The sequence below is a fragment of the Malurus melanocephalus genome, unplaced genomic scaffold, assembly GCF_030028575.1.
Source record: "Malurus melanocephalus ecotype Western Australia unplaced genomic scaffold, MMel_1.1 scaffold_59, whole genome shotgun sequence".
Lineage (NCBI taxonomy): Eukaryota > Metazoa > Chordata > Aves > Passeriformes > Maluridae > Malurus > Malurus melanocephalus.
The window spans coordinates 358,002-370,392 of record NW_026623291.1 but is presented as its reverse complement, the minus strand read 5'-3'; the positions used below and the strand labels follow the sequence as shown (position 1 = coordinate 370,392).

General features: G+C 44.4%; 1 protein-coding gene across 1 annotated transcript; it reads right to left on the bottom strand.

Moving 5' to 3' along the window:
• Nucleotides 1–7,248: 7,248 nt before the first annotated feature.
• Nucleotides 7,249–12,385, bottom strand: FITM2 (fat storage inducing transmembrane protein 2). The gene is made up of 2 exons (XM_057365912.1): nucleotides 12,206–12,385; nucleotides 7,249–9,930 (listed from the first exon to the last, which is right to left on the bottom strand). Exons 1-2 carry the CDS (start codon nucleotides 12,376–12,378, stop codon nucleotides 9,288–9,290), a joined length of 816 nt encoding a protein of 271 aa, XP_057221895.1. The 5' UTR covers nucleotides 12,379–12,385; the 3' UTR covers nucleotides 7,249–9,287.
• Between the last annotated feature and the right edge of the window lie 6 nt (nucleotides 12,386–12,391).

The window sequence follows — 12,391 nt, the reverse complement described above, 5'->3', positions numbered from 1 at the left end:
TGTCACAATTGTGTAGGCTGGTCTGACAGACTGCTGGAACAAAACATGTAACTGCAGAAGCTCTGTGTGATCCACGTTACCCCTTCCGTGGTTGGGGCTTAAAATCAATGGGTGAGAACCCAAATCCATCATCTGCACGTGCACACCTGGTTCCTGCAGCTGAGGCTGCTGAGGGAAACCTTGCAGACACGTTCACCCAAATCCATTCAGTGTTTGCTTTGTTGAACCAGTGACGTCAGAAGAAATAGTCATTTTCCTTCTTTTTGAAGAGGGTGCCTCAAGATCCTCCCTTTTGCTGAATCTGAAAGGTGTAATGAGATGAACTATGGGCCATCCTCTCTTTGGCCCTTTAGCTGGTGATGAACCCCCAAAAAGGATTCATAGACACACCAACATGAAACCCTTAACAGGATTTCACCCTTTTACCTTCATTTGCTGTCCTATACACGTACACTCCCTGGTGATTCCCAAAAGTTTACAAAATACACATAYCAGGTGCAGAAAGGAATATTAATGGGGTACAAGGCCAGGAAACCCAGAGGGAAGGAGAGAAAATACTTGCTCCATTCCCAGGATTTTAGCTCAAGAAGGAGGCAGAGGAAAGCTGTTTAGCAAGATTGCTGCTGGTTACTTTGCTCCTCAATTTTATTTAATTTCTTTTTATTTTAAACCACAGAACAAATTTAAAGTCACAAAGCAGATCAGACCTCTAAACACTGAAGAAAATAGGTGTGTGTTTTTTTTGGAACCTGTTAAAATTCAGCTGTTACAAGGAAGCCAGACAGATCCAGCAGCTGGAACAAGGCACGAATGAGAGCTGTCACCAGTGTTGCAGTGTGGGTTGCTGGGAGGCCACAGATGTTGTAGTGGTGCATTTTGTACAGGTTCTGAGCTAGAAATAGTCAATAACAAGCCTTTGTTCTGGACCAAATTTAAGAAAAAAAAAAAAAAAAAAAAAAAAAAAAACTTTTTCATAAAAAAAAAAAAAAAAAAAAAAAAAAAAAAAAAAAAAGAAAAAATCGGTGCCACTCCCTTTCAATAAGCCTCATTCCCTGGCCTGGTAATGAAAAAGTACCAGGACTTTGCTCCAGGGAAAAGCAGTCGGCGAGAGTGATAAAAGACAATTACTGTGCAGGCAGAGCTGGATTGATGTGTGAGATCCCGCCGAAGCAATGTCAGAGCCCCGATCTATCCAGATTAGCCCGGTGCTGTCAGCAGCCCYGTGCTGATTACAGGCTGTCATCACAAAAAGTTGCTCTTGCCCCGGCTGATCTCAGCCTAATCAGACCTTTCCTGCTCCAGTTCCACTGCAAAGGGGAGCCCACTGCACCACCTGGCCAYGAGCCAGGCACTGGCCCGATGTTCGCTGCCCAGGGCATGTTCTGTACACAGAAATACGAAAAATGACGACAAAAATCTGCTTTCTCACTCCAGGRCTTCATGCTTTGCTCTCAGCAAGGTGTGGGGTAGCAGCAGTGCCCAAGGGAAAAGGCTGGAAGCTGAGGCACCTCAGAAGTGCTATTTTRTATTTTAGACAAGAGGGAATGGCTCCTGCTGCATCCTGCACCAAACACTTCTGTGTGCCTGCCCCAACCCCAGCCAGGGTCCTTTTTACTCTAGATGTCCTTATTTACCCAAACAAACTTTTATCCTCCAAAATCCATGTGTTTTGACGACAAATGTGCTGTAGGCACCTCAGGGCTTTCAAATCTGTATTTGTGCTGAAAGGTGGAACTCCTAATTATCAGAGGGATGAAAATCAGGGGCTTCATGTCAAGTCCAAGCACCTCTGAGATGTAGCTCATCTCTCCCTCCTGCCTCCCAAGCCTCCTCTTTAATGGGCTCCCAGTGGTCACATTTGCAGAGCTGCAGCTTCTGAAATCTTTTTACTCCCACGGGATTTGCTCAAAAGACTCAATTATGAAAATTGAAAACGTACGTGTTGGCCTTACTGCTGGCTGGCAGCGCTCTYCTTCGCTTGGCAAGGGATGGAGAAGACTTCTCCAGGCAGAATAAAGGATTTCAACACCAAGCTGGCCACAGGGAACACACCACAGAGCCTCTCACAATGTGCCAAAGAAATCAAGATTAAGAGCTGCCTAAGAATACCTGGTGACCAATTGGTGACCCTGTCAAAAATTATTTGACAAGTTTTCCTCTGTTTTTGAATGAAAAAGCCATCCTTACCATCTGACTGCAATTTCAGAATCCAGGCTACAGAGAGAAGAGGGATGGTCTAAGAGYTGCTCCTTCCTTCCTTTCTGGTGTGAAAATGAATGGAGGATTTCCTCACATAACATCAAACAGAAAACATTAAAGCTTGTGAAAACATTTAACATCAGGCTGTGTTTGGTGGCATTCACTGCCATCATTAGGATCAAAGCCAAAACCACCCAGACTGGATCCACAGTGCAGGCAATGATAGCAACTAATTCCCTCAGGTTGATGAAAGATATATGGATTAAAATAATATGGGACAATATGAATATGATATTTTTAGATGGCCAGGGATAATATATGATAATAAAATGGTTAAAACCTAAAAACCCAAAGAAACAGGAATTAATGTACAACTTAAGATCTAACTATCCTAATCCCAAACCTGCAATAACCTGTGGCATAGCTGAGGATAAAAGRGCAATTTCTATCACAGCAAAGCTGCTCTTGCTACACTAGTCTGTAGAAAAGCTCCTTCTGCCATGGTGGGACAGAATAAAGTCCCCAGTTCAGCAGCAGTGCCCAGGGAAAAGTTCAAATCCAGAGGTGTGAATGAGAGTGAAAACATCTGTGTATGCAGTGAACAGGAACAGATTTTGTAYCCTTGGAAGATTTCCTAAAGCACGGCCTCAGTGGCCAAATTGCAGATGTTTCAGACCCAGTCATTTCTAATTCTGAATCTGAGGTTATGAGCAGTAATGAAAATACACAGGAACTCAGATTCTCTGATAAAGCACATTCATGACAAACACATTTCCTGGTTTTCCCGTGCTGCTGATCCCCAAATGTGCCCAAAGGACATTTCACTGTCATTGTCTTTTCTTCTTTTAACACGCTTTTCTCTGGAGGATTAAATAGAGAGAAAACAGCCTGCACTGAACAGCTCCCAGTGGAAGCAGGAATAGCAGCTATGCCATAAATAATGGGGATGAAGAATTGCTCTGTCAGAACACAGGTGTCCATCACTGCAGCAGTGCCTCTGTGCTGCTGGCCAGACTCTACCTGCAGAGAGCAGATTACTTCCATTTCCATTTCCACTTTGGTGCTGAAGAGCATCAATAAGCAAAATGCCAACCTCCACCCACTTCTCAGGAGCTCACAGTATTTTTTTCTTCCTTTTCATTCCCTCTGCACAATGATCTGCTTTCAGCCCCCTTTTTTCTTTACCCCTCTCTGCTGCCCTACCCCTTTCCTCTCTCCTGGGCTCCCTGGTGTCACTCTCCTGTCACAGACAGCAGCCAATGCGTGACCATTCCCCTTGTCAGGAGCTCATGCGTGGTTGAGCTCCGCACCAGTGGCACATCACCTCCCATTYCCCCTTTCTGAGGAAGAATGGCTAAGAAAAGGATATGGAATCTTGCAAAAAACCTCTTAACAAACAGCAGAGATCGATGACTTCTAAAACATTCCTTTAAAAATAACACATCCATCCCCCTACTTGCACTGCCTCCTTCCTCAGCCCGTTCCCACCAGCACCTCATCTCTCCTGCGACCTAAATCCTTTTTAGCTGCAGGAGAGTTATCCAAATAAAGCTGCTTTGCAATCAGAACAGAGTGTAACCAGGTTTGAGGGTGCTGTGTAATGCTGCAGGCAGTTCTTGACACAGAACCAAGTATCCTGCATAGTTAAGTGCTGTTTCGCACATGCTCTTTACATCACAAGGTCATGCCACTCCACCACCAGCCTCCTGAATGCTCTTCTATTTTTGCTTGCCAGAAGCAATTTCTTGCCATTCCATGCCCTTGGATCCAAGAGCTACACAACAGCAATAGTTTTGGGTTTTTTTTTTTTGGCCACAAGAAAAGAAACCCAAACAAAATCTCTGAAAACAACAAAGGAAAATCCCCAGTAAACAAAATAAGSCGAAAAACCACTGCCACCAATTTTTTCTCTCAAGTTCCAAATCATGACAATCAACAGAGAAAACATGTATTAAAACCCTCAAACTCTATCACTCCCATTCTTCTAAAAACTCAATCAGGTCAGGCTATGACAAAGCTGAAGCAAGTGCTGAATGACAGAGATGTAGAATGACACCGTACCCAACCCACACCACATCCGCACTCGCTCCCACCACTGCAGAACCTGCAGAGGGCAGGCCCAGGGTGCCATTCCCAACAACACAATCCTGATAGGTGTGGGAACAACAATTTGCACATTTGGGTCAGGCCAACAGATTCTGTGGGCAGAGCATCATCCTTATTTTCCATTCCTTTCGCACGGCTTTCTCCATCCCAGCAGACTGTTCTGAGGCACAGGCTATTTAGCAGAATTTTYCTCGGTGTTGAGTCACATGGTTAAGCCTGTCACAGATATGGTCRCAGCACGTGTGACCTCCCAACGCAGCCCCCATGAGATGGGAAGGCTCTGCAGGCAGGGCAGGACCCAGGGGAGGCACTTCAGAAGAGCTGACATTTACATTGAGGATATGCCGAGTTCCTGCTCTGACATCAACCATGACGGAGGGGATATACAGCCCAGACCTGCGAAATCAATCCCGACTGGACATGGGAAAAAGCTTCGTAGATGTGAGAAAAAAAGCAATCATTGTTTGTATTCTTGTTCCACATTTTCCTTTCTTCAGCCTTCACCACTGGGAGATCCTCAGTTCTGCCACCAATCTCCTGCCACTGGACACATTGTCAGCAAAAGCACAAAGGGCATTTTTCCGAGTGCTGCTTTCCCATAACATCCAACCCTCCTAAAGGGCTGGTAAAGCTCTTCATCTACTGCTTATTTTCTGTGCCATGTTATGGTCCTAGAACTTTACAGAGAAGTTATTTGGCYTGTTACAAGCACCTGGCCTTGCCTKTGTTTTGTGATGGACAGGCAGTGCTTTCAAAATAAAAAAATCTTTCAGACTAAATATTACAAGTACATAATTACATAACTGTCTGAGATTCATAGACTGCGCTCAGTCTTGATGGCCATTTCCATGTCTGCTTTTTCAGCCTGTAAACTTTATGCTCTCATTCTGTATTTCATTRAAGCCCTAAGGTACCCTTCCCATACCCAAATTAATAATTTCCTGCTAAACACTTGGGTGAAAGTGTTCACTGAAGTGCAGAGCTCACTCCCCAAGAAGACAAAGGTAATTCTCCTGATGCATCGAGCCCTGCCGTCACATCACCTYTTTTCTTCCCTGAGCTCAAGCACATCAGGTGCAGCTCTGCTTCAATAAACAAACCAAGTGCTTTTCTCCAGATTTTTCACCAATACAGCAACAGAGCAGCTCTGTTTAACAACAGCTAAATATCAGTTCAGAGCCACAACAGCCTTTTTTGTATCTTAYTACTTTCATCTTAAGCTTTTCAAAATACTTAAAAGAGGGGAAGGCAAAATATTGAGAGAGAGCACATATCAAGCAAAGGTGAAGAGCATTCATTACTAATCTGTGCTCCAGGAGGAAAGATGAAGCCATGAAAAGACATAATCCCAGGAAAGAGGTTTCTSAGCAAAAGGAGATAAACACAGGCTGATCAAAGAGCTGGAAAAGGCMGATTGCAGAGAAGCTGCAGGGATCTACTTTAAGTTACAGTGGAAAAATCAGATACTATTTCACCAAGGGAAGTGACCATAGGCTTGTGTTCACACCTAAAGATGATTTCCAAAATATTTAACGTATCACAGTTTTTTTTCCCCTTAAAGAGCACCTCGGGGCATAACTGGGTGTTTCTCACTTTGTCACCAATTACCACACACCAAAACAGGATTCCTTTTCACACCAGAAAACAGGATTCCTTTTTTGCAGCCACCCACAACCCAGTTTCAGCACCCACAAATAAACTGGGAAACCAGGAATATCCTTTAGCACCAGTGAAGCATTCACAGATCAAGTTTGCTTTGAACAAACTTTGAGGAAGAATCAAACYCTGGCTTCAGACATGTTTAAAGTCTGAACTGCTCACACAGCTCTTACGAAAGACCTCACCTTTCCAGTTTGCCTGATCTCACCTTCAGTGATGCAAACATTTGAAAAAGTCCCAGGTGAGTGAAGAGTGAAATGAATCCTAAGGCAGTTACTCTTCCCACTGTGTTCTACCTGTTCCCAGCAGAGGAAAATGTTTAAGRCACCAAGATCTGCCTTGGCCACAGCAGTCAAGCCAAATGCTGCTTCTGTGAAAGAACTGTGAAACAGGGCCCACAATAGGCCAAGCACAGGCAATGAAAAAAGAGCAAACAGATGTTGAAATATGTTAGTAAGATGTTGGGACACAAAAATTCCCTAGGTAATTCTACAGACAGGACAGCTCTCTGGGAACAAGAGGAATATTTTAATGCAAAAAAAAAGCAAAAACACCCACTCCAACACATGAAACAAGCCAGTTATACCTGTTGACAGCTGATTTGTGCCTTTGGCACAGGACACCAAATCCAGCTGTTCCCAGCAATGTTTTTGTCTGCAAATCTGTTGTGGAGAGGCTGYATTTTTTATTTTAATGATAAAAGTGTATTTGGGAGAGAAAAGGAAGTCAGATAAATGTGATCGCAAATATGTGAACAAGAAATTTGCAACYTTTAGTTTCCAGTTAAAGCACAAGGAAGCAGATTCCTACTCTGGAATAGAGTCAAAAAGCACAGATAAAGGTCTGGAGCACAGGGGAACCTTCTCAGCCAAGAGCTGGCACAGGGTGCCTGGGTACTGACASAGACACCAAGATTTCCAAACTCACAAKCAGTATTGCAGCCCACAGGAATTTYCCYATACATTTCAATGGATTARGCTTTCACTCTRCTACAATAAATCAGTGTCCATGTCTGCAAAAAGAACTGCTTGGTGTYAAAAGGCACATATTGGGAAACTTGCTTTAGTCAGCCATGGCTTTTGTTTTGTTTTGTTTCTTTTTATACCCTGCACTCCTGAGAACCTGTGTTCTGTTAACCCTTTCAAGGARTGCAGAGCTATCAGTGTCAGTTCGATCACACATCTCAGCAGTCACACCAACTCTGGGGGCTGGATCCTCCAGGGAAGTGAAGAGCAACAACAGCATCTTTACASACATCAGAAAGATTCTCAAAGACACAAACACTGATAAAGTTTTCAAATGGTTTTCTTTCATTGTTTAAATAAGAGAATAACCATATCCTACATTATTTCCATAAAAAAAATAATCTGCATGACACTGGTTAAAGTGGACCGAAATTTCCACAGTGATTGCACAAAACATTTGTGAAAATAAACATCATTTCAGCAAGTCAGTTGGTTTAAGTAAACAGCATTTCCTGTTCCAAGGGCTTGTCTATACAGCAAAATTACATAAAGATAACCTAAAATAGAAACTTAATGAAATTAATCATAAAACCTTCTGGTTATATAATCCTTTTTCATGGTGAAAGTAGCTTGCGGTCTAGCTTAGTTCTATTGGGAGCAGGCTTAAATTACATCAAAAGAGTGTCTGCAAATAAATTTGCATTGTTTAAACAAATTTAGTTAAACCCAATATGAGTTAATCAGTGCAATTTTCAAAGAGTCAGCTTAAAAGGCAATTTAATATAAAACCAAGAGGAGTTTGACAGAAAATGCATAACCCCCTGGACAGCTTCTTGCTGAGAGGTGATTTGTTCTTTCTAAGGACACACAACTCCCACCTGCCACTGAATTCAGTGGAAATTCCAGTGAATTCATCTCTCCTCAGAGGCAGACCACAGTTGGAACTACCACTGCTGTAGGAATTGCAAATGTTTCCACTCTCTTGCTGGAAGACACGTGGAGATGGCAAAATGTGCCAAGATTAATTTATGGAGCATCTCACCCTGTATTCAGAAAAAGTCACCTTGCACTCAAGGGTGGAAGTGATCCACAGCCTTGCCCACAGACCTTCCTGGCTGTCCTGCTCATCACTGTCAGACACACTTTGCGTAACTGTGTCATGAATGAGCCTTTATGAAATAATAAAAAGCTTTCAGAGATAAAAACTATGCTAAACACCTGACTGATATWATGGGTAAACCTATCTCACCCCTATTAATTACACAATAGTAGTGTTGTGTTCAGTAGTGGGTTTCCAGCCACATCAAAAGCRGCCACTGCTTTATGTGCAATCAAAATTAAATAGCTTATTGGCATTGCAAGAATAAATATTGCTTCAAGCACACTCTGCTTTGCAGCTCCCAGGATAAACAATGCATTTCACTCACTACCAAGCAGACTATTTGGGAAATAGCAGGCTAAGCCAGCTTGTTCAGAACACCAGAATTCCACTGTTGTTCTAGAAGAAAGAACAAACCCAAGGTATTTGTTGTTGCAAAATGTGCAGTGGATTAGATTTTTAAAAAATTAAAACCCCAATCCTTGTACTAGACTTTCATCGAAACAGAAAGGAGTTTGTGTTTTTTAGTGTTAAGAATAAAATCACRAAATATTATTACATCTACTTCACCTAAGGAGAAAGTTAAGGCTTGTTTTTTCAAGAGTTTCCTTTTCRGAGGCAGGCATGAATTTAAAGTCTSAGTCTGCTTCAGCCATTGCATTTCAGATTACTCTCTGTTGAGAAGGTGCAAGTAGCCATGAGACTTTAGTGGCAGGTTAGAGTTTTTAACACTTGAGAACATGAGATGTTCCAGTTTCACAACAGAACCGCGTTCACAAGAATTGATATTTTTGCAATGCTTAGCAGCACTGTGATTATTAGAGCTTTCCCATAAGGCAGTACAAATAGGAACATTAAAAAAAAGGATGAGGTTTGGATCAACCACAGTATCTTGACATAATTCAGAAAGGAAGAGGGAGAATTAACTGAGATAAATCAAGCTCTTAAAGATCAAAGGCCTCTTTTAGCCTTGGGTCTGCTTCTCCATTTATTAGTATGAGAAACAGATTCATTTTCTGATTTCCTTTCTGACAACATGCCAGTCATCTGCTCCTAAACAAGAGCAGACCTTTTCCAATACCATTATTTCTTTCTTCTCCCAGGGAAGAAGCTCGTTACCACCTGCCAGCCAATGGCTAGTACAGATTTGGTTTTCTCCAACCCATCACATTGTTCTTTACAGTGGAAATACAGTAACCATTCCTACATTCAACTACTCCAGTACCGAAAGCAAAATCCAAAACATTTCAAACCTTATTTTATCTACTATAGCTGTATTTCTTTGAACTCAAAGATATATTTGGAAGAGGTAGTCCAGGAGAAAAGGGCTTTAAATACCAAAATCTGTACGTCCCATACCAAGCCGACAGACCTATCAGCACACCGAGAAGCTTTTGGCTGAAGTCATGGAAATACAGAGCAGTAGAGAGGAACATGAACACCCAAATCATGGTGAGGAAGCACAAGGAAACAAACAGGGCGTTGATCACCACACGCAGCTTAGAGTTGTGGTCTATGGASAGCGCTTCCAGCACAGCCACCTCCTCCAGGATCATCATGGCACAGTACGAGAGCAGGAAGCAGTGGCCYGAGATGTCAAAGCCATTCCAGACGCCGCCGTCCTGGTGGCATTCCCGTTTGGAGGCGTAGAGCCGGGGGGGCTGGCTGGGTTTGGCCTGGATGGAGCACTCCCCAGTGAGGTTCTCCACGAACATGAAGAACTCTGTGCACAGGTACCACACGGCCGTGCCCACCAGCAGCGCGCCCAGGCGCCGCAGCACCAGCAGCACGCTCTTGGTGCGGCCGGACAGGAACTTGCTGCGGGCCAGMTGGTACGTGGTGAGGGCAATGAAGGGCAGCAGCAGCCACAGAGTCCAAGCCCAGGCCACCTTCACGAAGTATCTGCCAGAGAAAAGGCAAAGGAGAGACAAGGAACAGTGAAACTTAGAAACGCAAGCAAGAGTGAAACCTCACAGCAGCTGGGGTAAGTGGTGGTGCAGTAAGTTTTCAAGGTCACTGCCCAGAACCACACTTGTGGCCTTCCCTCAAAATACAATTGAGCTWCAATCCTAACCCTCTCCCCAGTACTTCCCTTAAGCTCACCTGAGTACTTCCCCAGCCAGGTACTTGCTGCCAAAGCAGMGTTGCCTTGGACCCAGCGCCCACATTCATTGCAGCACACTTGCAGTTCAGTTTTGCAATCACTTTTACCCTACAAACCAGCTCAACTCTGCCCTACTCAAAATGCAGCTGCAAAGAATGTATTTTTAGCTTGCCACCCTGACCACAGTAACCCCTTTACCATCTCAATTATCCTTGCTTACAAAGCCTTTCACAACCTCAACCTCTTAGAGACACCCAGAAGAGCTGGCTCTTTCCCCTAATCAGCCCATGAAGCTTCTCCTCTCTCATGTCCTTATAAATAAATGAAGCAGAACAATGTCTCTGTTCCTTTGTTGCCCTTTCAATAGATGAGAGCCTTCTTTTGGCACACACAAATCCTTCCATCTCTACAATTCACTCTCTGACCCGAAAATTTTTGCTGTCATGCCCACAAAATCTTGAAAACCAGCTGACGTGTCGATATTTGTTTAACAGAGGACAGTATCCTGTAACTAGTTCTCTTTTCAAATCTTAAACTGAACCAYGTGAAATTGAATTTATTAATAAGTTAAGGAGGCCACAGTCGAAGATCTTTCTCCCATCACCACCTTCCAATGGAGCTTGTTTYCTATCAGCTGGAAGGAGAGGGGAATTGTGCAGCCCCTTTGTCACCCAGAGTGCAGTTTGAAAACAGAGACAGAATTCTGCTCTGTGACTGAGTTATGGCCAGACACACACAGTCATAATTTAATCCTCACATGAGCATCAAAGGCAAAGCCAAACCAGTCTAGAGTTCTGCATCTTCCTTATGACCCTAACAAACCTGTCAGGATTTTGAGGAGTACCTCCTTCACTATTTAATTTTACATAAGTGATGTCTGTGCAGCAACTGTAGCTGCTACCAAGGAATAGTAATTGAAAAAAAACCCAAAAGCATTATATTTAAAGGCAAAAAAGGCTAGCAAGGCTACTGCTGAYAAACCAGCAGGCAAGTAATCTGTAGGGACAAAAAACCCTGCTTCAGGAACTGTCAGTACAGATCACCTTCATCCATTTAAAAAGGAGAACTGAACTGAAGCATGCTTTTACTGTAAGATCAATTTCTCTCTAAGTGTTCCTGTCAATGCTCTTTCAATCACACTAAAAGCAGCTCTTCTCTGACATATCACCAAATGACAAAATTTGAATCAATGAAGTCCAAAGTTCCCCAAGTCACTGAGGAAAACAGCAATTTTAGTTTTACTTTTGGACCTGTGGCAGGTACAGCACGTGCTCTGGCCCAGCTCATCRCTTCCTTCAAAATGCTCCAACTAGTTTTACAGAATGACTAAGCCAGTTAGATCATTGCCCAASTGCTAGAAAAGGATGGCACTCACTCTGCTTTTAGAAAAGATGCTAAGAGACTTACTTTCTTCAGCTGGACTTTAGATCAGTCCGGTAACCATCACAGAATCACAGAATACACTGAGTTGGAAGGGACCCACAAAGATCATCAAGTCCCACTCCCGGCCCTGCACAGGACACCCTAATAATCCACCATGTGCCCGAGAACGTTGTCAAAACGCTTATTGAGCTCTGGCAGCCTTGGTGCAGTGAGCACTGCCCAGGGGAGCCTGTTCAGTGCCCGACCACCCTCTGGGTGAAGAATCTTTTCCTATGACCCAGCCTAACCCTGGGTTTAGAGTTAAGACACAGTTTCAGGCCATTCCCTTGGGTCCTGATAGTGGCTGCCAGAGAAACTGAAATCAGTTTACTCAAACACRAGGAATTATCCGTGAGTTTAAGAAGCAAAGAAAACCAACCCTAATTTTTCCGCACCCAATAAAGACAGAGCGAGAATCTCCCGATATTCTGAGACCTTTGAGTCCTGCAGGTTATCGCAGGCGTTGAGCACAGGAAATCTCMTCATGCGAAGCAGCAGCCCCGGCCCAGCGCGGCACACACGGCCAGCACTGACCCACAGGCCCCCAGTCCCCCAGCCCCACAGCCCCGGGCCCTGCCCGGCCCTCAGCCCCCGCCGGCGCCCCCCAGCCCGTCCGCTCCGGCCGGCCGCGACCCCCCCGCCCCTCCTCACACGTTGAGCGGGTTGCGCTTGTTCTGCAGCGGCGTGTCGGGCACCAGGTCGCTGTCCTTGAGCGCGGAGCCGACCATGACGATGGCGAGCAGCAGCACCGGGAGGCGGCGGCGCACCCTCCCCCGGGCCAGGGCGGCCCGCAGCCAGCGCCCGCTCCGCTCCAGCCGCTCCATGGCCGCCACCGCT